Source organism: Xenopus tropicalis, chromosome 5 (assembly GCF_000004195.4).
Source record: "Xenopus tropicalis strain Nigerian chromosome 5, UCB_Xtro_10.0, whole genome shotgun sequence".
NCBI lineage: Eukaryota > Metazoa > Chordata > Amphibia > Anura > Pipidae > Xenopus > Xenopus tropicalis.
This window is the reverse complement of record NC_030681.2, coordinates 33443054-33470074: the sequence shown is the minus strand read 5'-3', so window position 1 is coordinate 33470074 and position 27021 is coordinate 33443054. Positions and strand designations below refer to the sequence as shown.

The 27021-nt window shown below is 40.6% G+C and overlaps 3 protein-coding genes across 5 annotated transcripts in view; 1 reads left to right on the top strand and 2 right to left on the bottom strand.

The window, feature by feature from the left end:
• The window catches only part of LOC101733912, a 37426-nt gene extending 32752 nt beyond the window's left edge, over positions 1 to 4674 (top strand). For both annotated transcript variants that reach the window (XM_031902373.1, XM_004914703.4), the window contains exons 9-11: positions 90 to 258; positions 1507 to 1633; positions 2349 to 4674. In XM_031902373.1, the coding sequence (XP_031758233.1) occupies positions 90 to 258; positions 1507 to 1633; positions 2349 to 2496 (444 nt within the window). In that variant the 3' untranslated portion in view covers positions 2497 to 4674. The remainder of the gene's footprint in view (positions 1 to 89; positions 259 to 1506; positions 1634 to 2348) is intronic.
• Positions 4675 to 5123: 449 nt separating this feature from the next.
• fam161a (FAM161A, centrosomal protein) lies at positions 5124 to 13420 on the bottom strand. Its single transcript, NM_001126523.1, has 6 exons — positions 13225 to 13420; positions 9942 to 10198; positions 8004 to 9179; positions 6535 to 6634; positions 5470 to 5618; positions 5124 to 5385 (listed from the first exon to the last, which is right to left on the bottom strand). Exons 1-6 carry the CDS (start codon positions 13387 to 13389, stop codon positions 5253 to 5255), a joined length of 1980 nt encoding a protein of 659 aa, NP_001119995.1. The 5' UTR covers positions 13390 to 13420; the 3' UTR covers positions 5124 to 5252.
• A 2874-nt stretch (positions 13421 to 16294) lies between these two features.
• On the bottom strand, positions 16295 to 26060 carry cct4 (chaperonin containing TCP1 subunit 4). 2 transcript variants are annotated; one of them, NM_001006851.1, is given in 14 exon segments: positions 16295 to 16450; positions 16770 to 16883; positions 16963 to 17197; positions 18899 to 19029; positions 19112 to 19222; positions 19782 to 19878; positions 20066 to 20205; positions 21079 to 21211; positions 22285 to 22406; positions 22587 to 22729; positions 22843 to 22951; positions 23816 to 23905; positions 23988 to 24040; positions 25736 to 25972. In NM_001006851.1, coding segments are annotated over 14 exon segments (1629 nt in total). In that variant the 5' UTR covers positions 25872 to 25972; the 3' UTR covers positions 16295 to 16435.
• Positions 26061 to 27021: the final 961 nt, after the last annotated feature.

Below are 27021 nucleotides of genomic sequence, written 5' to 3'. Positions count from 1 at the left end.
AACTCGGTTTAGACATGGTTGACAAATGTGCGCAGTTTCTAACTATAAATATAAGTTCTTTCACAACACACAATCTTGTCTGGTTGTAGATAAAAGCAGAGAACGCTGCTCTCTCTGAGACTGTTCAGATTCTCCAGAAAGACTTAGAGAAGAGGTCCGTGTGCTCTTGCTACCCTCCCCAGGTGTACGCGCCAGGGGCCGAAGTCCTACTCATCACACACAGATCCTCTACAGAAAATGTCCGTGCCGTTGGGACAGGTGATTTCACATCTATTCCGTGCAAAAGTATTACGATTCATTGAGCATTTTGGAACTGGTGTGCTTTAAAGAAGAATGCAAGTCAAAATGTAAAAACCCCAATAATCCTCCTATGGTTTAGTAAAAACGCCACACTTTTGGCTCACCTAATCAAATATTTACTCAGTCACACTTACTTCACATTTTCTAGTACAGGCAGCCATCTCTAAAAAGGTATTCTCCCTTCCTTTCCCTCCTTGCTTCATACTGCACATGTGTTTCATTCCCTCCCCCCCTCCCCTCTGCCAGATCCGCTTCTGATTGGCTGGTGGGCATGTGTAGCTCAGAACAGCAGACAGGATCAAGTTACACACATGCTCAGAGAATAGGAAGGCTGCCGCCGGCACCTACAGGAAGGGGAGAGAGATTTCAGTGATGTCACTGTAGGCTTCACACTGCTGTAGGCTGCCAGCGCCATATCTCAGAGAAGCAAGCAGGGATCTGGGAATTTAGATATGCAGTAAGTACTTAAAAAGAATGTCTTTAGACTTACATTTAATTTATATTAACCTTTCATTGTCCTTTAAAGGGCTTATTCATCATTAAGTGAACTTTTAGTATGATGTAGACATCATTTTTTTATTTGTTGTTTTTTTATTTATTTAGCTATTTGTATGGCAGCTCTACAGTTTGGAATTTCAGCAGCTATCTGATTGCTAAGGTCTTGTAGGTTGAATGAGAGACAGGAATATGAATAGGAGAAAGCCTCCACTCAGCTACAGACAAAACTCAGGACACTTAAAATGTAACCAGCAAGTCAATGCCGACTAATTGTTATTAATGGACTACACCCACTGCTGTTTGCTAATAATTCAGAGTATTGTGGCCTCATCAGTAATGCAAACCTAAGTCTTCCCATGCTTCCTCAGGATATCAGATTTCTCTACACATCTTTTTAATTTTATAGTCATATGTAAAGCAGCTCTCATTTAGAGCTACACGTGACATTTCTCCCGCTAAGCATGATGTCACTTCCTCCCGCCACTCACCCTCTGCACCCTCACCATCCCCGGCTCCGCCACAGGATTTGCACAGGTATAATCGGGCAGTGTCTGGGAGGTTATTCATTTTCTATAGACACCAGAGGGCCGCCCCCTAAAGCTGCCATGTTTACTGGCCTATATATAAATATGGATCTGGTTATAATTCTACACAGACTTGCCAGTACCTGGTGTAGATTCATGACATGGGATCTGGATTGTCTTTCAGAATATCAGTACCAAGATGTGTGCAGCTGTGGGAGAACCCTTCAGAATGTGAGTTTAACCTCTGCTAAAGGTGTCCTATCTCAGGCGCAAGAAGATGACGTGAGAATAAAAGAGCTGTATAGACAGATGTAAGGATCTCTGTGATATTTACAGTTCCATTAAGCACAGCCTGGCCAGTTACCTGTTGCAGATATTGGGTTATACTTGTATATATATCAAAGTCACATTCTTACATTTCATCTGTTAAATCAACGCATATTCAAAACTGCCAAGTCTTGCTGGTGTACTGCCCCCTGTGGAACGGTCACACTGCATGGCTGAATACATCACACTCATTAGAATGTGCAGATCTTATAATAACTGAAACATGTAATAGTGGTAAAATTAATGTATGAGGTGTCATGTATGAATGCTGCCGCAAGTGTGGGGAAGGAAAGGTCTAATCACAGGGGTGCTAAAATGTCCGCACCCCCTGTTATTGTAATCACCTGATATCCCCGGCCAGTGCCCCTGTTAGCAGAAAACTGCACCGGCCCAGGGCACCTGTGAGCAATTGATTGTCTTCTTTCTTCGTGCCACTCAAAGGCCATTTAGGGTAAGATTTGGGGAGAATAAACACTTGTTCTTTTAGATACACCTGAAAGCCCAGCTGGAAGGTCACTTAGCGTAAGATATGGGGGGACTTTGTAAAATTGGATATGTATATTTGCTGTCTTGGATGTTCTTGGAACAATGTCTGATGAGTGAATATTTCCTTATGTCTGTACCCATGCCTTTCACCCAGCGCTGTGTGTAGGAAAGTACAGTGCTGCCCGTTTCATCTCATTCAATTTACCGTTGCAGGAAGCGGGAAAGGAACCTTTTACTGGACGTCATGGTGATCATGTACACGAGGCGCTGGTTTGTGGAAGAAGCGGTGCCACATGTGAGGAGGGCCCTGAGGAAATGTGGCGCTTTCTCAGATGATATGGAATTAGATATGGGACACTAATTCTGGTTATTGCTAAAGTGATGCCTTCTGACGTGTGAGGGTTTATGTTTGTATAGCGGGCTGAATGCGTGTGTGGCATTCCTGCCTTGGGATACAATGCTGCTTTTATGATAACTGAAGCTCATGGCTCCTCCCTCAGTGCTGCTATAACCCTCTGGGTAAGTGATGAGTGATGGGCTATGAATAGAGGAGCACTGGGGCTTTCCCCACACACATCCTCGCACCAAATAAAAACAACTCCATTGTGAAATTATCATGTGACCTGTGACTCGGTTATACACAGCAAAATGCACTCATTACAGAGACAGAGGGTTATAAGGTTCAACCCTTCATTTACACAATGAACAAGAGAAAGCAATGACAAGAGTTTGGTTTTGGTCTGTCCCACCTAATGTTCATTTTCAGTTAATTGAAGCTACCACCTGTATAAACTCAGCATCTCGCTTAACTGCTCTCTTGGTCTCATATAAACACTCCTTTCTTCCAGAAGGTCCATTAGTGAGAAGGGTCCCAAAGTTTTTGTATGGCCCATTATATGGTGAAAATATACCCCCTATTGTAAAATATAAGGATATTATAAGACACCAAAGTGTTACATGACTATATAAAAGGTAAACAGAACTCCTAAGTGACTTCTAGGGGTACTTTATTTATTTTAATACATTTCAGTCATGTCATGTGACAAAAATAACATCACTAAGCACCGATTTTAACAGATGACATCACTAAACACAGTTTATAAGGTTATAATTAACAGGATAATAATTATGTCTCTAGTGTAATATATATTTATGATTCTGAATATTTCAAAGGCCAGTTCACATGCCTATAGAGTCTAAGGGTACTGTATAGTAATTACAGCACACGCAGTGTTTCATCTTTATCTACATGAAATAACATGTGCTGCTTTTGTGCCCAATGATGAATGTATCACAGCTGCCTTTCCGAGGCTCATCTTGCACGGACGTTGTTACTCTACTCAGCAGTATGAAACAAGAGGAGACAACTCGCTTTCGGCCTAATATCCAAGCTAAGATTTTAATTAACACTGAAATGAGATATTGTGGCCCACATTAAGGAGCACTGTATATAACCCTTACCTGGTGGTAATGGGGGTCATCTGGATGGTTGCGTCAGACTGATGAAAGGGATGCCAAGCCCACATACCTCCTGTTTATGTGCCACTCAAGAGCCTCATCCAAGTCTTCTACTCAAGGAACACTTAAAACTGTAAAGTTCAGACTGTAACTAGTTTGAAACTAAAGATCACTACAGTTACAATTAAATTCCATCACTCTCTATTCATTTCTATGGGGCCATATTTACAAATGGCTGAAAGTGATAAATACTTTCTTGAAAATCTCACAGAAATGAATAGAGAGTGGCAGAATTTAACCCTGTACCTATGTTAGTAAACCAGACCCAGAATCTTAAAGCAGATGTGCATTTACATTTAGCCAATAAGATGGTTAATGGGATCCAAACGTTTTTTATTCTCTGCACTGCTGGTTCTGACTACTAAAACAACGTAGCAAAAGACAGCTGATTAACAAACCTGTGAAAATGCATGCACAGCATTGTGGGAATTGGTGTCTTGGCTGGAAAAGAGTTGCCTAGTAAGAATCAGCAGTGAGTAGAGAACCTTGTCATTGACTCTTTTTAAACATTCCAAATTGATGTATTAGTTTCTATCATTTGTCTTAAATCTAATTTGAGTCTGTTACAGAGCATCTGTTACAATTTGCTAAATTAGGCAAAGCTTCAAGTCAAGGTGCATGCTCAGTAGGTGAAACTGCTGAAAAGTGTAAAACCTCGTTTCCTACGATATTCGGTGCGTGGATGGCGGCTCGAAGAGGGACCAATATCGCAAAAGGCTGTGGATATCGGTCGTCTCGTTGATAGGCCAGGTTAAAAGATTTTGATTGGGCGCTGTTGAAGGCATGCAAGCAAAGTCTACGTTCAGAGCTGAATCGGCAGGTGGAGGTAGAATTTCTAATGTTTCTACCTCCATATCTGATTCAGCCCTGAACGTCAGTGAAGGGTGGGAACGATGTTTTTGTGCGAATGGTCGCACGAAAGATTAAAATTGCTACGTGTATGGCCACCTTAACAACTTATCAGTAATGTAACAGTTTAGACAACTGGGGACAGGGCTGCTACTGAGAAACATGGGGGGGGGGGGAGCAAAACATTTATTTTTACGTCTCTGTTTTCAAGTTAGTATTTTTTATAGAGCATGCAAAACGTAATCAATAAAAAAATTAAAAGTGACGCTCTGTTTAACAAGGGTGAAGGTTTATTTATTGCGACTTGGTGGCAGCACCATCATTTAGACTGAACGATCTGAATTGAAATAAATAACAATAGGATAATGGGAATAAATATGCCACCGTCAGTCACTTTAGTGAGAAATGTATATATTTTATTTTCAGTGCCGGTGCAGTATATTTGGAGTAAGTGTTACGGCTTTGGCACATAATGAAAATAAACTGTGAATTAAAAGACATTTTTTTTGTTAAATACCCAAGTAAATGTTTTGGCTTATTTCTGGTATTTGTCACATTGCCCTATGATAAATATGTCCCTGATTTGTATTAATTCAATGTATAATAAAATATATAAACACATTTGTATTTTTGTAATTTAAAAAATGATTTTAACACACACACACATATATATATACACACACGCACAAAAACACACGCACTTCTTTTGCTGTTAACATTTTCAATGCAATTCTTAAACCAATGTCAGTCTTATATCTCCTCCATACTGTGGTCCTCATCAGTGCTATAGGCATCTTCCTCTTGAGCCTCCTCACTCTCAGGGTCAGTCTGATATTTTTCTGCATCATCCAGCAAATCTTCAAGGACCAGTGTACCTTCCGTGCTATTAGCAAAGAGACACGTCATACTGTTGAAAGAAATATCTACATGGAAGAGTGTGCCAGTGTGTGCCATTAACCTATGTTACCTTTCTGCCCGTGGGTTGTTCTCTTCTCTTACACTGACGTGTTCATCAACGCTGGCGCTTTGTCCGTTCTTTGAGACAAATTCCTCGCTCAGCCCCAAGTCACGCAGCACATTCAGATATTGCTTTTCAGCAGACATAAGTGCATTTCTCTGCGCAAAGCATAAAGAGACATCGAGTAAGGTGGGAAGTTAATATTATTCAGCACTTGTGCACACCCCAGACTCTGCTTCAAAAAGTTAAAGGGGTTGTTCACCTTTGAATGAAATTTTAGTATGTTATAGAATGGCCAATTGTTAGCAACATTTCAGTCGGTCTTTATTTTTTAATTGTTATAGTTTTTGAGTTATTTGTCCTCTACTAGCTCTTTCCAATGGGGGTCACTGACCCCAGCAGCCCAAAAACTATTGCTGTGTGAGGCTACAATGTTATTGTTACTTTTTATTACATAATCTTTCTATTCAGGTCTCGCCTATTCATATTCCAGTCTCTCATTAACACCACTGCCTGGTTGCTAGGGTAATTTGGACCCTAGCAACCAGACAGCTGCTGAAATTCCAAAATGGAGAGCTGCTAAACAAAAACTAAAATAATTAAAAAAAACCACAAATAATAAAAACTGAAGACAAACTGCAAAATGGTCACTCTCTACATTATACTAAGGGGCCGATTCATTAAAACACGAGTTCGAATCCCGAATGGGAAAAATTTGGATAGAAAAAGTCACGCGGGCGTACGAAAAAGTCGCGCAAGCGTGAAAAAATCGGAGAAAACACGCTTGGAGCGTTAGTGTCTTAATAAATTTCCCCCTAAAAGTTCATTTTAATATAAACAACCCCTTTAATCCAGTGTGTGCATAATAGAGCACTCCTGCACTGTCAGTGTAAAGTCAAAATGATTGCGGCACATGATGCATACAAAACAGGGACTGAAATTTAACAGGTTTAATACCCCCAAAACATTGTTATTTTTCTATAGACACTATTAAATGTCAAGAGATTGCCCATAGCTACACTATAACTGGGAATAGTACCATGTGGGGGATTCTCCTGTTTAGAAGTAACAAACCTGAGCCACTCGCTCTATCAACAATGGCTTGTTCAGCACTCGCTGTTCCATTGCTTCCAGCTCCTTCATGTAGTCTTTTGTCCTCTGCTTTTCTCTTTTTCTGAAAAACAGAAGGGGGAAAGGCATGTGAGTATTACTGTAGTTGAAAAATAACTTATTCAAAGGCTTGCGCCCTACCACGTTCAACATGAAAAGATGCATGGACGGGTTAAGATGTCACTTCAGACTGGGAGCTGATCTGCTATAGGACTAAGGAAATGGCTAATTCTAACTTCTACATGGCGGATCAGTAAGACTGGTTACCTTAATTCTTTGACTTTATTATGGGAAGTTGGGGATACATTTTGGTAGGAGTCGTTAGCTTTTTCCCTGGCAATTATACGTTTCTTCAATAGTTTCTCCCTTTGCTTTTGTTTGGCTTTTCTCTTTTTCCAATCTGCTTCCAATTTTTCTTTTTCTTCAGTTGCCTTCCTGGTGGGGGTTACAAAACGACTCAAAATCTCTTTAGATTTAAAAAGTGGAACCAGGGTACGAGGAAAAGGCAAACTAAGGGAAATGGAAATTCCTTCTATGGGAATATCTTCTATGAAACAACATCTACTGGATGGCTGGAAGGGAAAGGGCAACGGCAACTTGTAACAGTGTTGTTCTGTTGGTAATACACATTTCTCTGTAATCAGTAAACATTAAACCTGTAAAAAAAAGTTGATTTTCTAGAGTTCTTCAGGTGAGCTCATATAATAAGAAAGTGTTATATCAGAAATAGGAACCTGGTCTTAAAAGACCATCCCTTGATACAGCCATTAGCTTTGTTTGTAAATGTTACTTCTGATGAAAAAGTTATGGTACCTACAGCCAGGCCTGGACTGGGATTCAAAATAGACCCTGGCATTTTAACTCTTATACTACAGTAGATCCTCTTGCTTCGGCATGAAAATATCACTGCACTCACTGCTAATGCCTTAACAACAGAGGATGATGTACAGGTTATGGGTTGTGACACACATCGTTCTCTTCAAGTGAGTTACATACACCAACACTGAGTATAAAGAAATTAAATATGTGCAGTATTGCACTTCAAGACACACAAACAAAAACAGAGGGGGTTCTGTGATCTTCTGACCATCCCGCCCTCGTTTTCAGCACCCACCGCTGCCTAAAAAATGCAAAGCGTTCCTAACAGGACACTCAATAGCTCAAGATTTTGCTGTCATCAATGAGTTGAGCATATAAGCTGGCTATCAACAATGGACTGCCACAGAGTGACATTAGACGAGTACACACAGCATATATTGGTGTTGAAAGTACCTAAAGGCTGCATATTTAATTAGTAGCTTCTACTACAAGAATTAATTGGCTCCAGGCCTGTGCATGCCTAATTGATCCCTTTGACAGCTCCAGATAACCCTTTTCTGTCTTCTAAAAACCTGACTGAAATGAAATTGCACCTATGAACCAATCATGGTTACCTGATTGCATGCTCTCTCCTCTTTGATAACTCAGTTGATCTTGGGATGTTACACAGAGCTTCCCCTTGTGGGTTCAGAGTCCCTGCAGAAGAATGTATTCGGGCCTGGGCCCTAGGAGATTTATATGGCCAACGTGTTTCTTTTAAGTTTTCTTCATCTGCTTGAATGTCCATTATAATTTTCTCTTTATGAGAGGGAATGTTGGAGGTCCGTAGCTGGAAAGGCTCACAGACTGTAACATGTTTTGTAGATGTGCTCTCAGGTAAACGTTTCTGCTGATTTTCATGCATGGTTTGAGAGTGAGGTATGGTCGCACTGATTTTGGGCTTGTGCTTTTGCTTTTCTTTGGGTTTGTAGCATTTTCCTTTCTTAGTGCCTGAGTGAGCGCCAGGAGCAAGAGTGATGGTAGGATATGAGGAATTTTGTAAAAGTTCCTGCGCTCTCATATGTATCCGGATCCCTCGATACAATTCCTCTTCTTTTAGTCGTTCGGCGGTAGAAGTTCCATAAATAGACTTCGGCACTGGCTTGGCTTTAAAATGGTTTGCGCTGGGTACTGATGTTGAAAGGTTCATAAAGTCCAGTCGAAGGGTTTTCTTGCGTTCCTCTCGCTCAATAAACTGGAAAGGTTTCTGAGTGGCCAGTAGAATATCCTTGCTCTTTTCCTTCACAAAACTGCGTCGTTCCTCATTCCTCTCCACTATTTCCTGATAAAGTGGCAGATACACAGAAGATGGAACTGGGTTTGCTCTGAATTTTTTTTGGCATTCTGCCTCTTCTTCCAGCTTTTTCTTCAGCAAATTGTTTTCCAGCTCAATCTCGGACTTTGACTTTATATTCATCTCTTTTTTCTTGGATTCCCGAATTGTCATCTGGAAAGGTTCAGGAATGGTAATTTTGTGAGACCACTCTTTGGACTTTTTGCTAGTTTTATTTTTTGCTATTTCTTTGGAAAAGTATTCAGAATTTCTGATATAATCCTCGACTGTGAATTCATTCCACATGTCAAGAATTTTATTTCTAGCAGATACAGAGTGCTCTGAGTCACTGCTGTCTCCATTGGTCGATTCATGTGAGCTTTCTGATAAGCTGGGAGAGACACTTCCACTCAGGCTGTGCTTCAAATACTTATCATCATATTCAGCTGGAAGCACAGATTTAGGTTCCCATGCTGATCTAAAATGTAAGAAATGGAAAGATATAGTCTTCAATGCTACATTGAGAGCAGTGACAAAGCATAGCAAGTGCTAAATCAAGAAGAAATATTAAATTTTACAACTGGCCCTAGGGTTGAATCCGACCCTCCAAACTCTATTATTGCCCTCATGCTGTCCAATAGTTCAACAGACCTTTATGTGGGACTTTATGCAGGATACAAGGATCATACACGTGGAACTGAAAGGTGAATGACTAATAGATGGAAAAAAATACAACTATATTTTTCAGTATTAACTGACTGTAAGAGCTGATGCTTTGCCTACTAAACCAGCACTTTTTGAGTTTCTTCATGCAGTGGGGCAACATCATCAACAAATTGTATTAAATTTATAAAATCATATTAGTAAGGCAATGGACCCCTGTCAAGCACCATCCCAAAAAATAATTTGAAAGGCCTCATGTGATTCATGAACCTCTACTATATAATGCAGACAGGGTCAAAAAGGGCTGGCAGGAATTAAAAGCACCTGAGCACATACCAATACTATTAGCTGCTTAATACTAAATACTTGGTGTTCTTCTATAAGGCAAGGTCACACAGGGAAAATTATCACTGCTGCTTGTACTGTAAAATTGCCAACCACCTAGCCACTGACATCAATAGAAAGAAGGGCTGCATGGTCAGTAATGGTGGATCCAATGTGAGTAGAAAGAACTATGACAAACTACAAGCAGTGACAATCAAAACACTCTAGGTGACAACAGACAATAGCTGCTTACCTGTAGACTTCCCTGACAACTCCCTGTTCATTCTCTGGGTTGTGAACCCCACTCAGATGTAATTTTTTATCATACATTTTCTCCAGTTGTTCCATATTCTGCAGATGAGCTTTTTTTAGCTTCTCTACCTGAACATAATAGTCTTTGTCTGGATGATGAACTTTGGAAATGTCAAAAACCCAGTCTTGACATCTGCGGGACTTGCAGCACCTGGCTTCTTCCCAGTCTAAAGCAGCAGCAGGAGCAGCAGGAGTACCCTAACAAAGGACAAGAAAGTGTTCAGAGTAAATGTAAGCACCTCTGTGTGCAAAAAACATAAGTAATAAAACTACTTATTATTCCATGTATCCTTTAGTTATTCATTTGAAAAATAAAGCCTGGGTAGTGTTTACCCTTGAACAACTGCAATGTTTTTCACTGGATATAACATTAGGAAACCTTTGCCGGTATAGTTGTATCTCTATTGGGGCTGTCTCTGCCCATGGGAAGCCACTGCAACAAAGACCAATTGACAAGGTTCAAGTTTACTTACAGCCATACTAACTCTTTGTTTTAGGGTAACAGTTCACTAATGTCTCTGTATGAAATTCATTGCCATGCTGCGTCATATGTCCCCCTCCCAAGAGATTTTAAGTATTTCTATATACAAAAAGAAGTATAGCAAACACCATCTGGCTAACACAGCATACACCATAATAAGCTTACACTGCTAACAGATATAGCCTGTAATCTCTTGTGGGCAGGGCCTGTTGCATCTCTTGTTTCAGTCTCCCATTATCTCTGTTTATTAGTCATTTCCTTGCACATCACTGGTTAATTTGAGATATATATTTATATATATATATAAACTGTATAAAGAAAAAAAATTTATAATATAGGAAAATTTAACAGAGCATCATAAGCTTATATCTACATATAACAGAAATATAATAAATGAATGGGCAGGGATTAAAGGACAACACAGACAAATTCACCGTGGAGATGCCAATTTGTTACCAGCCTCACGGACTCCTGTGGGTGCTACTCATCTTTGAAAAATGTTTTTATTAAAGCACAGAGCTGCCATCTTTTGCTTCTATTTTCCCATTTATTGCATTCACGTGCATTGATTTAGATGCAAGTAAGTGTGTTCTTGTAAGTTCAACAGTCATTTCTTCATTCTATTACATTCTGAACGTGCGTCAAATGCACAAATATAGTAAGTAATTTTAAAACCACTGAAAACCTTTCATTAACATATTTGCTTAAAATTACATTTTCTTTTATTGTACAAAAATACTAGTTGCAGGGATCCACTATTTTCGGATTCATCCAAACCCCGAACCCTTCGTAAAAGATTTGTCCAAATACCGAACCAAATCCAAATTTGCATATGTAAATTAGGACACGGAAGGGTTAACGAGTGCAGCAAAAAATGTTCAACTTCCGTATTTATGTGACAAAAAGTGTTTTTAAGGATTCAGATTTGGTTTGGCCAGGAGCGTGGATTCAGCTGAATATGAATCCTGCTGAAAAAGGCTGAATCTTGGCCAAATCCTAAACCGAATCCTGGATTTGGTGCATCCGTAACTAGTTGTCAATGTTTTACTTGTGTTAAGTGTGACATGAATGTAAGTTTTGGGACAGGTCCATACTCTCCCCCACTCCCTGTACGCTTTCCTTCTCCAGATATAATGACTATGAGATCTCTTTTCAGCCCTGCAGATTTTATAGACATTGAGACAACACCATCACGGGTTTGCCAGTGCTCTGCTTAATTCAGTAAATTGCTTCCCAGCTAATGCTCTATAGTCACTAAAAATAACTACCAATCTAATCCTCTTTTAAACGGGATCCCCTACATTGTAGCTTATACTGTTCAGCTTTTCACCATTATTAGCATGTAAATGTAACTGATGTGCCAAATAGCACTCTGTATAATTAGCACTGGCATCACATGATCCCATCTGTTAATTAACCGGTGCCGAATAGGCTTATAAAATAAACACCAGATGACAGGCTAGAGATAATTCCCAGAGCATGCTGCCCTTCCATGCCCAGGCTAACTAAGTAATACAGCGATGTCAAACCTGCGGCCCTCCAGCGATTGTTTAACTACATCTCCCATCAGCAGGGTCAGCAGCCTCTGTTACTTTTTTGTAAACATTATCCCAATGAGTAGCACCCCCCAAGTGGAGTCGGAGTCAGAAGCAACTACTGAGTAGCTGAAGGATTTATGTAAAGACTCCATAGACTGGCCAGGGCTGTGGAGTCAGATTTGTAGAGTCAGAAGCAAATTTGGGTACCTGGAGTCTGAAGTACCATAAACTGAGGAGTCACTGGATATATGTACCAACTCCAAAGCCCTGCCCTATAATTGCACCTTAGGCACATGCCCCTTCTGCCTACCCCTAGTTCTGGGCTTACCTACCATTCTTCAACATATAACAAAGGAGTTGTGGGGCCAGCAACACTTGGGAACCCAAAGGTTCTGTTCCAAACAGAGTTCTAATGTTTGCCGCCTGTGCCCAACTCATATGCCTACTGTCTATAAGTTACAGCAGAACAAACCAGGCTGTAAACCCCAAAATACCATGTTTGCCTAATAAAAAACGTAAATCTACGAAACTTTCCAACAGAAATTCATAAACATTTTTCAATGGTCTTAAAGAGATACTGACACCAGAAAGTAAATCTTTTTTTTTACATCTATAATAACATTGTCTTTGCAAGAACTTTAGAATTTTGCCATAAAAATATTTGCCTGATGCGTTTACATTACCTGTCTGATCCTCGGTTCCTCTAAGTGGGGGCAGCCATATTTGTCTGTTAGCATTAGAAGCTGTAACTGACAGGCTGGGAAGGGACAGTCAGGTTGGCAAAACAGTCAGGTGTAGGAACTTCAAGTAACAATTACTTACAAAAGCAAACCTGTCAGCGAGACACCATCAACATGACCTATAGGTAACTTTTTATGTATATTCATATTTTAAAGTGAACTGTAAATGTAATTGCCATTTAGATCTGTCTAATGAAGCACTGTAGCAGCAGCCACTTGCCTGTTCCTAGCCCTGTCTGTGAATCAGCTGCCCTCTGCTACATTGTTTCACTAGTTACAACCAGCAGTTTGACAGATGAAGCTATCAAAAGAAGTTCTACTTACAAATAACTTTAACACAATGGGACATTTGTAATAAATATATTTGTATATATAAGTTTAGCTCAGAGATAAATTGTTAAGAAGTTTGCTATCTTTAGGTTTCTATGAGCTTTAATATTCCAGCTGTAAGAATAGTATCCATACCATTGATGTTCTTGGAAGTCTCTGGGGTGAGACAGAGGCAGTTCGTTGTTGTTGCCTTTCCCCCAACTCCCGTTCGTACAGGGCAAGCGGTGCTTTGGTGTAGGGGTTCACAGGGGTCCTCACACAGGCGGCAGCGAGCACTGATTCCTTGTGAGCCTGCGCCATATTGGCACGGAACCTTCAGCTTTGGCCGCTGCCTGGCAACCGCCGACGCTACGGAGTCTGCGAGAGACCAACCTCTAAAGCGATCACAAACTGAAGCCACGCCACATGGCATGAGAGAAAGGAGACAATAACCTAGAGCGCGCTGTTTTCAGAGCAGCAACTGGCGCAGGCTTCCAGAGTTTTGCATCCAGCTTTAGTTTATCTGCCGCAGAATGAGACTAATGATGGTGGAAATGCGAGTGCTTAGGGTACTCCCAAAGGCAGAGCATAACCAGCTCCAAACTTCAGCCCACACATATACATTTGGCGACATCTAAAGCGCCGGCTGCCAACACAATACTCTAGCTCCGCTTTCCTATAGGGCGCTCTAGCGATAGTGCCCACCCTGCGCTCTGATTGGCTGAGGCGAGAGCACTACAGCCCCCTCCGCACGGATTTGGAAGAGAGCGGATAATAATCCCGGTAGGGGCGGAATAATGCACAAAGTGCAGTTATTAGTTTATTTGCCTTCAGATAGCTTTTCATATGCCCGTGGTTTTTAATTTGTGTGCCCAAGAGCCAGAGAAGGGGTGGGTAAGGCTCATAAGGGTGACCATAGGAGGTGCCTACTTACTTACAAAGGCTCATTGTTGAATTTAGGGTGATCTCTTCTTTTTTTACGCTAGACCTTCCTGGCATTAAGGTTAAACTATTAAAGTTGTAATACATTTCAAAGCATTGTGGGAACTGTAATCTTACTGAATAGCATCCTTTATTTTCTGTAAATTACTTTTTGGGTGCTTGATCATAATTTAGGAGCATTATAAATAGCACTTGACTATACTCCTATGGCATGTGTGTACCTTTCATGTATATTTATGTTATTTTACACAAACAAATTAAGGTTACACATACCTTAAAGGAGACATATCTTATAAAAATAATGAATGTACCAGTGAATTATACTCCTCTAGACATAGAAGGAATGTGCTTTAAAAAGTTGTATTTCAGACTGATTTATTGAGAAATTCCCCCAAACCCCACTAGCCCCGCCCATCTGTTCCACTTCCTGCTGGCTGAATTCTTTGGATGTGCAGGGGGTGCCAGCGGCCCTCCATAAACTGCACTGTAGGATAGGAACCAATCAGCAGCTAGGCTGACCTGATAGGGAACTGAAGCCTGTCTGTGCTTGTGTGAGTGCAGGGCTGTGATTGGCTCTCCTCCTCCTACTGTGCTTCTGGCAGGGACTGTTGGGACACGCCCACTCTTCATTTCTATAGGGAGCTCCAATAAAGAGGCCATTGTTACAGAGAGGATTAATTTTTAGCACAAAGTGAAATCAGCACCATATATTATTCATAATTGCCTACAAAATTAGCGTTTTTCCCCTTTATCCAATATGTCTCCTTTAATGTAAAATCATTCAGAATATCCTTCCGAGCACTTTTGCAATTTACATTCTTTTTTTCTGCTTAGTTCTATTGTTAGAGGGGCAATGGAAATGAGCAGAGAAGAATCTGTAGATGCTTCTGCAAATTAAGTTTATGTGGTTTGGCCCAGCCCTCACCTGAGCATTGGGTGCCCCAATAACACATTAGCAGGGAAAATAATGCAGTGCATACTAGCAGTGAAAATATAGATCTATTTGAAATAAAACATTTTCTTTACAATTTGTTTACTGCATACATTTCATATGAGCTGTAAAACCACTATCTTGGAAAGAAAATTACTTGTAAATTGTATAATAGCTCTATGAGCAAATTTAAAATTGTGTAACACATCCCATGAGCCTTCAAAAGACTTCCTAGAGACTGTCACAGAGTGGTATTAGCATATAAGCAATCCACTGTTCTTTGTATTTGTTTATATGCTGCACTTGATATTGATGCCATTTATGCAACTAATCTGCATTCCTGTGTAAACAGAACTATGAGGCCCTAATTACTCAGCAGTAATGGGCATAAATGGTAAAGTCTTTCTACTATGTCAACTTTTGTGCATTACAGAACCAAAACACATTGTGGTGGTCTTTGAGTGAATGGTTAGTTAGTGTTGCCATACAACCATCACCACACAATGCACCTAGACAATCTAGCAAATGTTCCCTTTTCAATTACTCATTTTCCTTCACACTTTAAAGTCCCCTCCAATGCAAACCATGCCTCTTGGAGACATACTGGAGTTCCAGTTACTCAGTGTCTAACAGCTGCCCCTTTCACAGGTTAGGACCAGTGTTATCGCAGAAACTACTATTGGCTTCAAATGTCATCTATGGTCGGATCAGACAGCTGATGTCTGATTGGGTGTTGTAGACACAGACTTGCACCTGCCCAAAAATGTGGGCAGGGATATATTAAAAAAAAAAAAAAAAAAAAGAGAACATTGCAAATATAACAAGCACTGATTTTGAGAACACAATTAAGAGACAGCACAAAATGAATGAGCTTGGTCACCCACTAAACACTCTATATACTGTTTGCTACTACAGGCATGAGATCCCTTATCCGGAAACCAGTTATCCAGAAAAGCCCAAATTACGGAAAGGCCATCTCCCATAGACTGCATTATAAGCAAATAATTCCAATTTTTAATTTCCTTTTTCTCTGTAATAAGACAGTACCTTGTACTTGATCCCAACTAAGATATAATTAATCCTTATCGGAGGCAAAACAATCCTATCGGTTTTATTTAATCTTTAAATGATTTCTGCCAGACTTAAGTTATGGAGATCTAAATTACAGAAACATCCCTTATCCGGAAAACCCCAGGTCCTGAGCATGCTGGATAACAGGTCCCATACCTGTACTAAAGACTACTTGAGGGGATTGTAAAATATCCAGGCCTCCTTCTTAAGGCCTAAGTGGTTGCATAAATTACATTCTGAGCCCTAACTATAAATCCTAAACTTAAAAAAAAAATCAAACTATTAGAGTCATTATGTAAGAATTTTATTAAATTAAGTGCCGACAAGTAGTTGAACAACGCGTGTTAGTAGCCAGCTTTGATCTCCACGGTGGTTGCTTGGGTCACTTTTTCAGACCCATCCACTAAATGGCATATAAGAAGTTTATCGTGTGTTCACCTAGAAAAGAAGAATTCGGAAAATTATTCACTGAAATGTTACAAAATCATACTTTACAATGAAGAAAAAGATATATGGTGACAAAATTAACAAAAAAAAAAAACTCTACCCCAAACTACCTACAGCAAAACAAAAAACTGTGCGCGAATGCAAAGAGATGGAGTAAGGCTAATGCAAATGTTACCACCAGCTGGAACAGATAACACCTCCCAGCCATAGATTTATACAATCCAACTGTAATTCCTACTTCTCACAATACCATAGCATACCACAGACTGTGTGATAAAGTATTTAAATGAAACAATAAAACGATACCCACCACATCATCAATCTTGAGAATACTGCGCACAGTCTCTGTAGCCAGAGTTAGAGAGCTGATAGATACCAACAAGGGCTGGACAACAAGTTCCTCCAAAATATTGGAAATTCCTCCCTGCAGAAGTAAAGGTAATTTTGAGCAATAAAAAACAAAACATATACAGAAGAGAACAGTCAGGTATAGATGATTTTACCTTTCTGACATTAATTCCGGCTGTTTTTTCGCCCTGTGCGTGTCTGTTTCTCAGTTCCGTTACAGTGGATATGGGGTTGAGTCCAGCATTTTCAGCCAGAGTGAAAGGAATAATCTCCAAGGCATCTGCAAAGGCTCGGATACAGTAGGACTCCATGCCACTCAGTGTCCTAGCGTACTCATTCAAACGCAGGGATAGCTCAATCTCAGGGGCACCGCCTCCAGCAATCAGAGCTCTAATAAATGCAAAATAGTGTTACATTTCTACAGGACTGATCATGAAAATACTTGCAACATCAGCATCTATGTTTGCATCTAGGTTGCATCACCATGCTGTGAGGTTGCTTTTCATCACGTGGGACCGGGCATACTGATAAAACAGAAGAAAATGGATGAGGGCACCAGGCTTCATGAGTAGGCTGGCTCACTGCAGTTTCCATTACCAAAACAAATTATTTAATTTTTTAAACTGTTGTGATAGAGGACTGGGTCCTTTAAGCCAAAGGGTTCCTGCCAAATCCCAGGGATATGGTTGGAAAAACTTGAAAGCTCTGCTTTCATAAGGTGTGGCAGGAGTCATTTCAGATTTTTCTTGCAGGATGAAAATTTCCCGTGAGTGCAAGTCAGCCTAAGTTTGCAGGAAAAACTAAACATGAGAGTACTGCCAGAACTTAGAATTAACACAATTATTCCATATAAGGGAAACCTCTATCAGGGCTAACACATACGGCCCTGCCTGGCTTTTAAATGAAGTGCTGATAAATAATAAAAATGGGTAAAATAAAACACAGTTCAGAAGTTTACCGACATACATTCGAAAAACACTGAAATGGTAAAAAGGGTTGCTTTACATAGCCAACACACACATACTTAACAGATACCCAATGCAGAATACTTTTTTTTTTTTAAAAAAGTTCTACCTATTATTTTATTTTGATTAATCACAACTTTGGTCAGTTGTGGCATCTCTGGGTGGCAAGTATTAGGAGATGCAATATGTTATCTCACTGCCCTTACAATATAAAAGCTTCCCCCCCTCTACTGCTATTTCTGTTTCAAATTAAAGAACCACTATCTCTACCAATTTTTAGGCAGAATTGTACTTACTGAAGCAATGGTTTCCAAACTGTTGGACTCGCCCCACTGAGGGGGAGGTTAGGTGCCCGTGATAGATCTCTGCTACTGCAGGTGACTAACTGCGCCAAAATGCCTTTCCACCAGCAACAATAGGAGTCGCGGTTGAAAGGCCTACGCATCGATTCGTAGTAAAGATCTATCGCGGGTGATTAACTCGCTCCATGGGCCATCAGCCTGATGTCCAGCAAACGGCAAAGACACACAAGGACATTAGTAGCCCAGGATAAATCTTCTCTTCTGTGAGAGACTAATCTCCTTGTATGTCCCTGTCCATAGGGAAAAGACGGACAGGGCAATTAGTCACAGCGTTTTTTAAGAAACCCCAGTTGCGGCAACAAAGAACAGTCGCAACCACGTTGTAGAAGTTGGCTCATCTTTTAGTGGTGGCAATTAGTCGCCGTGGCTGGATTATAAAAATGATGGTGACTAATAGCCCTGTCTATCTTCATCCTTAAAGTACAATTACTGTGAAATTTTGCCCTAGATATTCCTTAACTGTGGCTAAATGGCTCATATGCAAACGTTTTTAATTATCTACCCTCTTGTGGAAAGCACTGTGACTGCTGTAAGCATTTCAGTAAAAGCACAAAATTGTGGAAAAATGTTCACTGCAAGGTTTTACGGACTTGGGGTTATTACAAGGATATTTTTGTGTGACGCAAAAAAACCTAATGTGCCTCTGCCCTAAAAGCTCTGGTTTCTTCTGCTTTATAATCCCATACAGTGCATTTGCAAAGTAGCACACTAGATACATATGAGACTGTGAAAGAATAGTTAAAAAGCAAGATAAAAAATCATACCTTTTCTTTACCAAGCAGCGTATAACACAAAGGGCATCATGAATGGAGCGTTCTGCTTCCTCAATCACCAATTTGTTGGAACCACGTACAACAATTGTAACAGTTTTCCCGGGGTTGGCACAACCAGTTATCTATAATTACAAAACCACAACCATCACACCCTGCATTATGAAAAGTTAACTACTAGCAACATCAAAGTAAACAAACCCTTACCTTAACTAGTTTTCCAGAACCATTCAGACTAACTTCTTCAGCAAGTTCAGCCGATGCCAGCATATCAGCAGTAAACTGGTCTATGTGTGCAACTGGTTTGGTTCCAATTGTCTATAAAAATGTTAAAAAAAAAAAAAAAAAACATTAACCCTGCCTTCTATGTAGAATAAAATAACAGTCATATAGCTCATAGTGGGTCTAAATGTTTCAGCCATAACGTGTTTGCTGTTCAGTTCATTAGAACCCTGGTGTCACAAGGAAATCTGCTGGCTATGGTTCCCCCTGAATCAAGAGGTCAAGTGACAGTCTAGCTAACTGAAATGCAGAAAGAGTGTGCAGACTTGTTACACATGTGTTTCTGCAAAAAGTGCCAATATTCTTGTATCATCCCCAGGACCTATTATCTTAGGGGTGCCTTTTGTTTAGGTTTATTGGTTTGTATTACCAGTACAGCCACACCAAGCTTGTATAGTGAGAGGTGGTCAGACCTCACCTACCAGAGCTCTGGCTTGAGTAAGCAGCTCAAGCCAGTCAGATACTGACAGAACAGCCATTTTTATGTTATTTGTGTTGGTAATCCTTTAAATAAGTGGATAGTGCTTATGTCAGTTTGTGTATTTCATTATCCATGGGGGGTAATAAAAAAAAATCTAACTTTCAAATGACATACCTTACATATAAACTCAATATCTTCTCTCTCAATATCTTTCACCACCATTATTTTCATCTTATTCAGGAAGTGTAAAGCAAGATCACTAAGAGCATCCCTAATAAGGAAAACAAAATGATAGAACTCAATGTTCTGTATTACATAAGCAAATCTACTTTAAGAATGTTTTTGAATAACAGGTAATAAATCTTATACAAGTGATACCCTAACACATTGCTGCCATAGCACCAAAATAGATTTCTAGACACAGAAGGGTTTGTTTTCCATCTTGTCTTATTAGCTACCTTAAAATTGATTTCTGAATAAGAAGCACATTGCAACCAGCTTTCTTGATTTGTTTCACAAGATTAAGGATGTATGTTCGTTCCTCCCGCAGAACTCTATCCATCTGAGCATAGTCTGAAACCACAATCTGATTGTCCATCTGTAAATTAAAAGCAGTCATTTTTATTTCTAAATTTCTCCAAGGGCATAAGAAGGTCTTGTTAGTTCTAAAAGTTCTATGAACAAGTGCACTGAACATAGTTTCCACACAGGCTTTGCACTGAACTAGGTGACCTGCCCTATTAAACTAAAGTTCAGTGCCAACAACTAAACCATTGTTTCGTTTTAAGCTTTAAAGGAAAAGGAAAGGTACACTCACTGGGGGGGTGCCAAAATGTTAGGCACTACCCAGTAATTGTAATCACTAACCTGGTATCCCAGGATGGTGCTCCTGATAGCAGAAAACTGCATTGGCCCAGGGTACCTGCGAGTAAGTGATCCTTTTCTGCACCGCTTGAACAGTAGAGTAAAAAGCCAAACTTTAACGAAAAAGCCAGCCTTTTCACTCTACTGTGGATGCGTCAGCCCTGGGATCACGGAAAAAAAAAAAACAGACAGAAGGAAGAGGATCAACCGTGTTGTAGGTACTCAGAGCCGGTACCGTTTTCTGATAACAGGAACACCAGCCTGGGGTACCGGGAAAGTGATTACAATCATTGGGGGGTACCTAACATTTGACAACCCACAGTAATTGTACCATCAAAAGCGAGAAACCAATAACTAGTAGCAGGAGATTAATCTTTAATGCCCCATGGTGACAATGCACTTAACCAGTAAAATGGGTGCCCTGTTTCTCAGCAGAGTGTTACTACCATTAAGGTTTATGCCTTGAAAGGTTTCCCCATACATTTCTAATGGAACTTTTTTCACTGTAAAGCTTAAATAAGCAGAAATCAAAAAGCTGGTCAGTAGTTTCAATGTTTTCTTATACATATTTATTTAGAGCATGAAGCATGTCACATGAGACACTTACATCTGTTTTTGGAGCTGACAAGCAGAACTGAATCAGCCCAATCTTGGCTTTCTCAACCCGGGTTACTCCAGTATTTGCCGCTTTCTGTGTGAGCACAAGGCCATCAACCATCTCACAATCATCAATGGTTCCTCTAAAAAATAGGTTGAGGTAAAAATAAAGCTGTCAGTAAAAGGTAATCAAAAGTTCCACAAATAGCATGCAGTGCAATAGCACTGGCAGGACATTCATACATGTATGTATGTATGTATGTATACACACACACACACGACATACATATTATACAAATACACAAGCTCAAGCCAATGCATACTAACAAAATGATTTAAACAAGGACATCCATAATATATCAAGTGAGAAAAAATGTTTATTGTTTAAATGTATGACATCCTAACCAAAGTTTTGGTCCCTCCTAAGACTTATATGGTCATAGTAGATGGGAAGATTAGTTGCCCACAAGGCAACGTCAGATAAACAAAGCGCTGTATATGTTTTCCCATCAGCGACTTACTTAAATGCCAGTGAAAATGCATTTTGTGGAAATTAGTCACCAACGGAAGCAAAGATTTATTGCTGAAACTAATCTCCCCGTCTGCCAGCAGCCTTAAAGGAGAAGGAAAGCCTAAGTCACTTGGGGGTGCCAAAATGTTATCACCCCAAAATGACTTAAATCGCTTACCTTTTACCCTGGGCTGGTGCCCCTGTTGTTAAGAGAGAACAGCACCAGCCCGGGGTAGCTACGAGCGATTTCTTCTTCTGCATTAGAGTGAAAAGCTGAACTTTAATTAAGTCTGCTTTTCCCTCTAATGCGCATGTGCCAGCCCAGGGAATTCGCCGCAGAAGAAACACGGAAGGAGGAAGCGATCGCTCCAGGTACCCCGGGCTGGTGCGGTTTTCTCCTAACAGGGGCACCAGCCCGGGTAAAAGGTAGGTGATTTAAGTCACTTGGGGATGCCCAGCATTTCGGCACCCCCAAGTGACTTAGCCTTTCCTTCTCCTTTAAGGATGATCACTGTTGTGTATTATCTTTGAGGAAAGGTTCCAAGAAGGACATGTTGGATATCATTCAATAAAGATAAGAGATTTCATGCATGCTTGACAATCATTTTCCTGTTCGTGAAATCTTGTGATATGCAGACACTTTGTATGAGGTCACTGCTGTCTGACAAGATGCTGTAATCATAAAAAAAAAAAATAATTTCTTACCCAAGTTTTTTGACAATTTTTATATCTCTAAGATCCACACTGTTGGCTGTCTGTGGATCAATCACCTTCATTACTGCATCCACACTCATTGGAGCAAGTAAACTTGAGTACTGGGACACAACCTTACCAAAAGGAAACAATAACCAGTGTTACAACAATACCTGAGTCAATTATTACATCAAACAAGTAATCCTAGTACAGTGTTAGACTCAACAAAGCACTCTAGATTATAGCTGTATATACTTATATTTACATTTTTAACATATTAACTGTACAAAACAAATAATTAACTTTACACACACCTTTGAGTTCAGGGATGTTGTTGCACTGTTAAGTAGAGTTTCTCTGTCACTTAATTCAACAGACTGGGACATGTTGGTAAGAACTTCTATACCCTTATCGGATGCCAACTGGAAGGATTCTGAAATGGTGGTGGGATGTATACCTGGAAAAAAAGCCATTTTATATTACTGAAGGAAGACATGCAAACAAAAAACACACAAAGTTTATAGAACAATTACAGTGAAACACAAATTAGATCCTACAACAAAAAAGTACCTTTCTGTAGAAGCTTGGCACAAGCATCAAGCAGGGCTCCAGCAATAACTACAACTGAGGTTGTTCCATCTCCAGCCTCAATGTCTTGGGCTTTAGATAACTCAACAAGCTGCAAAGACAAATCAGTATTTTTTTAAAAAAAAGCACTTCTGCACAACTGCGAGACCAATTACTGCAAAGCCACGAGGTGTGAACATTTGCATCATTCTGACTTGGCCAACCTTATGACCAGCAAATCAAGCAAACACCCACTTCTTGTATTACCAGGCCAAAATTTTTGTTTTTTAATATACCTTTACTGTCTGCAATATTTGATATTTTTATGTAAACATTGTGTCTGATGCATGCACACATCTATTGTACAGCACCGCAGAATAGGTCTACCCTTTATAAATTCATGTAAATAACAGTAGTAATAATAGTAAATTGCCATCTTATATTCACAAAGCTTAAGCAACCTGGTCAATTATATTATTTCAACACAAAAAACAAAAACCAAGACATGGGGGAAAATATCCAATCATATTTTCTTGTACACATGAATAAAGGGTGATATCCCTACACTGAGCACCAACTGTTTGGGATTTTGCTGCGCTACCACCATTAATGTGGGGATGGTCTTAAAAGCTCTTGTGATAACATGGGTGTGGTTTGAAGTGGGTGCAGTTTAAAAAAGGGAAATATTTAAAACAGGCTTCCAATTTTGGCCCTCCATCACGTAGGTCAGAAAAATTCCCTTGGTACCACAGAAGTTGGACAGCACTGCTCTAAACTGTGCCAACCCGAGCCTTGTGTGTGGCAGATTCCGCCCACCGTGGGCTGCGGTATTACACATGGCGATTGGAAGACTTTTGTACAAGATGTTTCTTTAGTAATGAATATTGTATAATTGATTAGCTCTGAAAGGGATGTGTAGGTATCACTTTAAAACAGGCTGATTTTAGCAAAGGGATTAGCATTTAATGTTTCTTACCATTTTGGCTGCTGGGTGCAAAACCTGCATCAGTTTCAAAATAGTTGCACCATCATTTGTAATGGTCACATCTCCTTTTCCATCCTGAATCTTAAAGTAAAATAAAGATAGCAACATCAAAACCAATACTTTCCACACATACACAAACATGTAGCTTAAACGGCAAACTTACCATTTTATCCATGCCCTTTGGTCCCAGACTGGTTCTGACAGCATCAGCAACAGCTGCAAAGACCAATAATCCAGAGAATTAAAGGAGACATATTGGATAAATGGGAAAAACCTTAATATTGTAGGCAATTATGAATAATATATGGTGCTGGTTTCTCTTTGTGTTTAAAATGAACCCTATCTGTAAAAATGGCCCCTATAGATTCTCTCTTCTCTGACCATGTTTGAAATGAAGAGTGTCCTAACGGTCCCTGCCAGAAGCACAGTAGGAGGGGGAGAGCCAATCACAGCCCTGCACTCACACAAGCAAAGACAGGATTCAGTTCCCTGTATATTGTGCAGTTAAAACATATTAAATCATTGTGATGATGTAACCCATGTATATTATATTTGTGACTGGCTGTAAAGGAATTACATGTTTTTGTATCATTAATACGTTGTACCAATGTACCAAAACCCTTTCCCCCCCCCCCTCTCTCCTGTACCCCTTTCCAGTTAAACAATAAATAAAAACTGTTAAAAAAGTGTCATAGAACTTGCCATTTACCAAACTAATCAGACTACAGGGAGAACAGTGGGACAGAGTGCAACTTGCGCACCTTAATAAATGGCCAAAACTATTCTTTTGGGGTCAATGGCTGCATGAGAGTTGAACCTGTCCCTATCCACTTGCACACCTTACAGGTAAAATATACAGTGGGGACATGCTGATCTGATAGAATGTTTGTATGATCCTCTCCTATATAAGGCGGCAGAAATTGTCTGAGCTGCCCAACCAAACCTACACAGTCTAACTTGCTGCAAGAGGCGCACAGAATGCCCACCATTACATGAAATCAAACTTGAGCCAAATGAATCCCCAGAAACATAATACCAGGCAACATAAATGTTAGGAACAAAGCCCTGCACCCTGCCATGTCTCTATATAGGAGAAATCATTTCCTAATAAGGACAGAGTGAGCTGCAAATGACTCTCAGTACCTTCCCTGCATTTTGGTTTTATGCCTTTTTGTCAGAACTGTCCCACTGTTACCTTCTCCCCCCAGTACCTCTCTCAACCACAATTAAAGAGCTCCCACTACTTCATCCTAATTTTAACCATTAAATGATAGTATGAGGATATATGATATGCAATGGAAGGTGCAATGTGCATTGCTGCGGAATGATGCACCAGGATGCTGGGAGGTGTAGTTCAGTGGCTGGAGGATCTCAGTGGCTGGAGGATCTCAGTGGCTGGAGGATCTCAGTGGCTGGAGGATCTCAGTGGCTGGAGGATCTCAGTGGCTGGAGGATCTCAGTGGCTGGAGGATCTCAGTGGCTGGAAAACCCTGTTTAACCCTTTACTAACATATTAAGACTATAAAGGCCTGCAGTGTTGTACAGCACAGATCTCTTGGCTAAATACTACAGGGGCACTGGAGAGGTACTGCTATGACATCTGACAGTAGAGGCGCGGCCTAGCCCACACCCTGTGCTCACAGGGGCTGCTGGGAGTTGTAATGAATGTGACAGGTCTACAACAATGACTTTACACTTATCCCTGAAACACACACGCAGTAACGCCTTGCCGACAGTACAACAAACATTAAGCTCTCCTCCCAGCTAGGGGTGCCATACACAAAAGCATGCTGGGTAGAAAGCCTTTATAGCGGCTGGGTGGGACCGGCCTATGGCTCAGTGCTGGTACTAATGGCCCTAACGGTGTAGCTGGGGGATGCTGCATCCCATTGCGGACCCTTCTCCTCTCACCTTTCCCCGCAGAGATGTTGCTAAAGCGAATCTGTGCCGGCTTGTCCCTGTCCTGGTAGGCACCCTTCTTTTTCCCGGCGCCGTTCCCTGCCCCTCCGGCGGAGGCTACAACTTTGGGCGCAGAATTATCCGGCATCGTGACTGCTTTGGCTCTGGCGGTGCCACCTGATGTGTGGAGGTGATGCCCCGATGGAAGCGGGTCGGGCACAAGGGAGGATGGCAGCGGATAGTATGCGGCTGTCAGAACCCGGCGCTTGAAACTTCCAGAACAAAACGCCGCTGGGAGGCGGGGACTTACTGGCGTCACTGTGGGCGCAGCCTGATGACGTCTTTTAGCGCCCCTAAGCGCGCCTGTTATGGTTGTGCTGTAAATGAAGCGAAGTTGTAGTTAGGCGTGCCAGGCACCACAAGTCTAACAGTATATGTGGCAGCTACTAGCACAGGACTCCATGCTTTCTGTATCCCTCTATCGGTTCTCATTCGCTCCTTTTAATCTCTTCACCATATCATCTTCTGTTTTACACTTTTCCATAATTTACAATTCCCTTCCTCTGTATCACCTATTCCTCCTCCCCCTTTCGGTTCTCTCTATTGTTCTTCCCCTTTATGCTCTCCTTCACCTTTCTTTTCCTTTCTGAATGCGAATTCTCCTTTTTCTTTATTGTTTTCTTTTTCAGGCTTAAAGATTAAAAATCCCTTTCCCTTTAGCTTTCTTTGCATTCCAAATGGATGTTACTGCTTTAATGGTGTTATTGCACCTATTAACACCTGTCTATAAACACGGAGGCCATTTTCATATCTTTAACTGACATAATACATGTTTTAATAAACTAATTTGTTATGCAAGGATGGAGTTTTTCTTTGAAAAAAAGCACTTTGCGTCTATTAATTGTGTGCTCATGTGAATGTCTCTTGGATGTAAAACAAAATACAGTTTTTCTGTGGTGCAATTAAGTCTTTTGGAGACTTAAAGATAGCTTGGATCCTTTGGAACAGTGCTGTCCAACTTCTGCAGGGCTGAGGGCCGGAATTTCTCTAGCATACATGATGGAGGGCCACTAATGGAAGCCAGTTTTGGCCACTCCCCAATTTTAAACTACACCCACGGCAGCTCTAGGGATGTAGTCGATAAAATTAAAAAAAATAAAAAAAAAACCCCCAGATGCCAGATGATACCTGTTCTTGATACTTCTGCAACCTGGGAGCGCAATTAAAGCTGGCCATACACACACCGATGATATTGCACAAAATCTCGTTTCGTACGATATTTGGTGCGTCTATGGTGG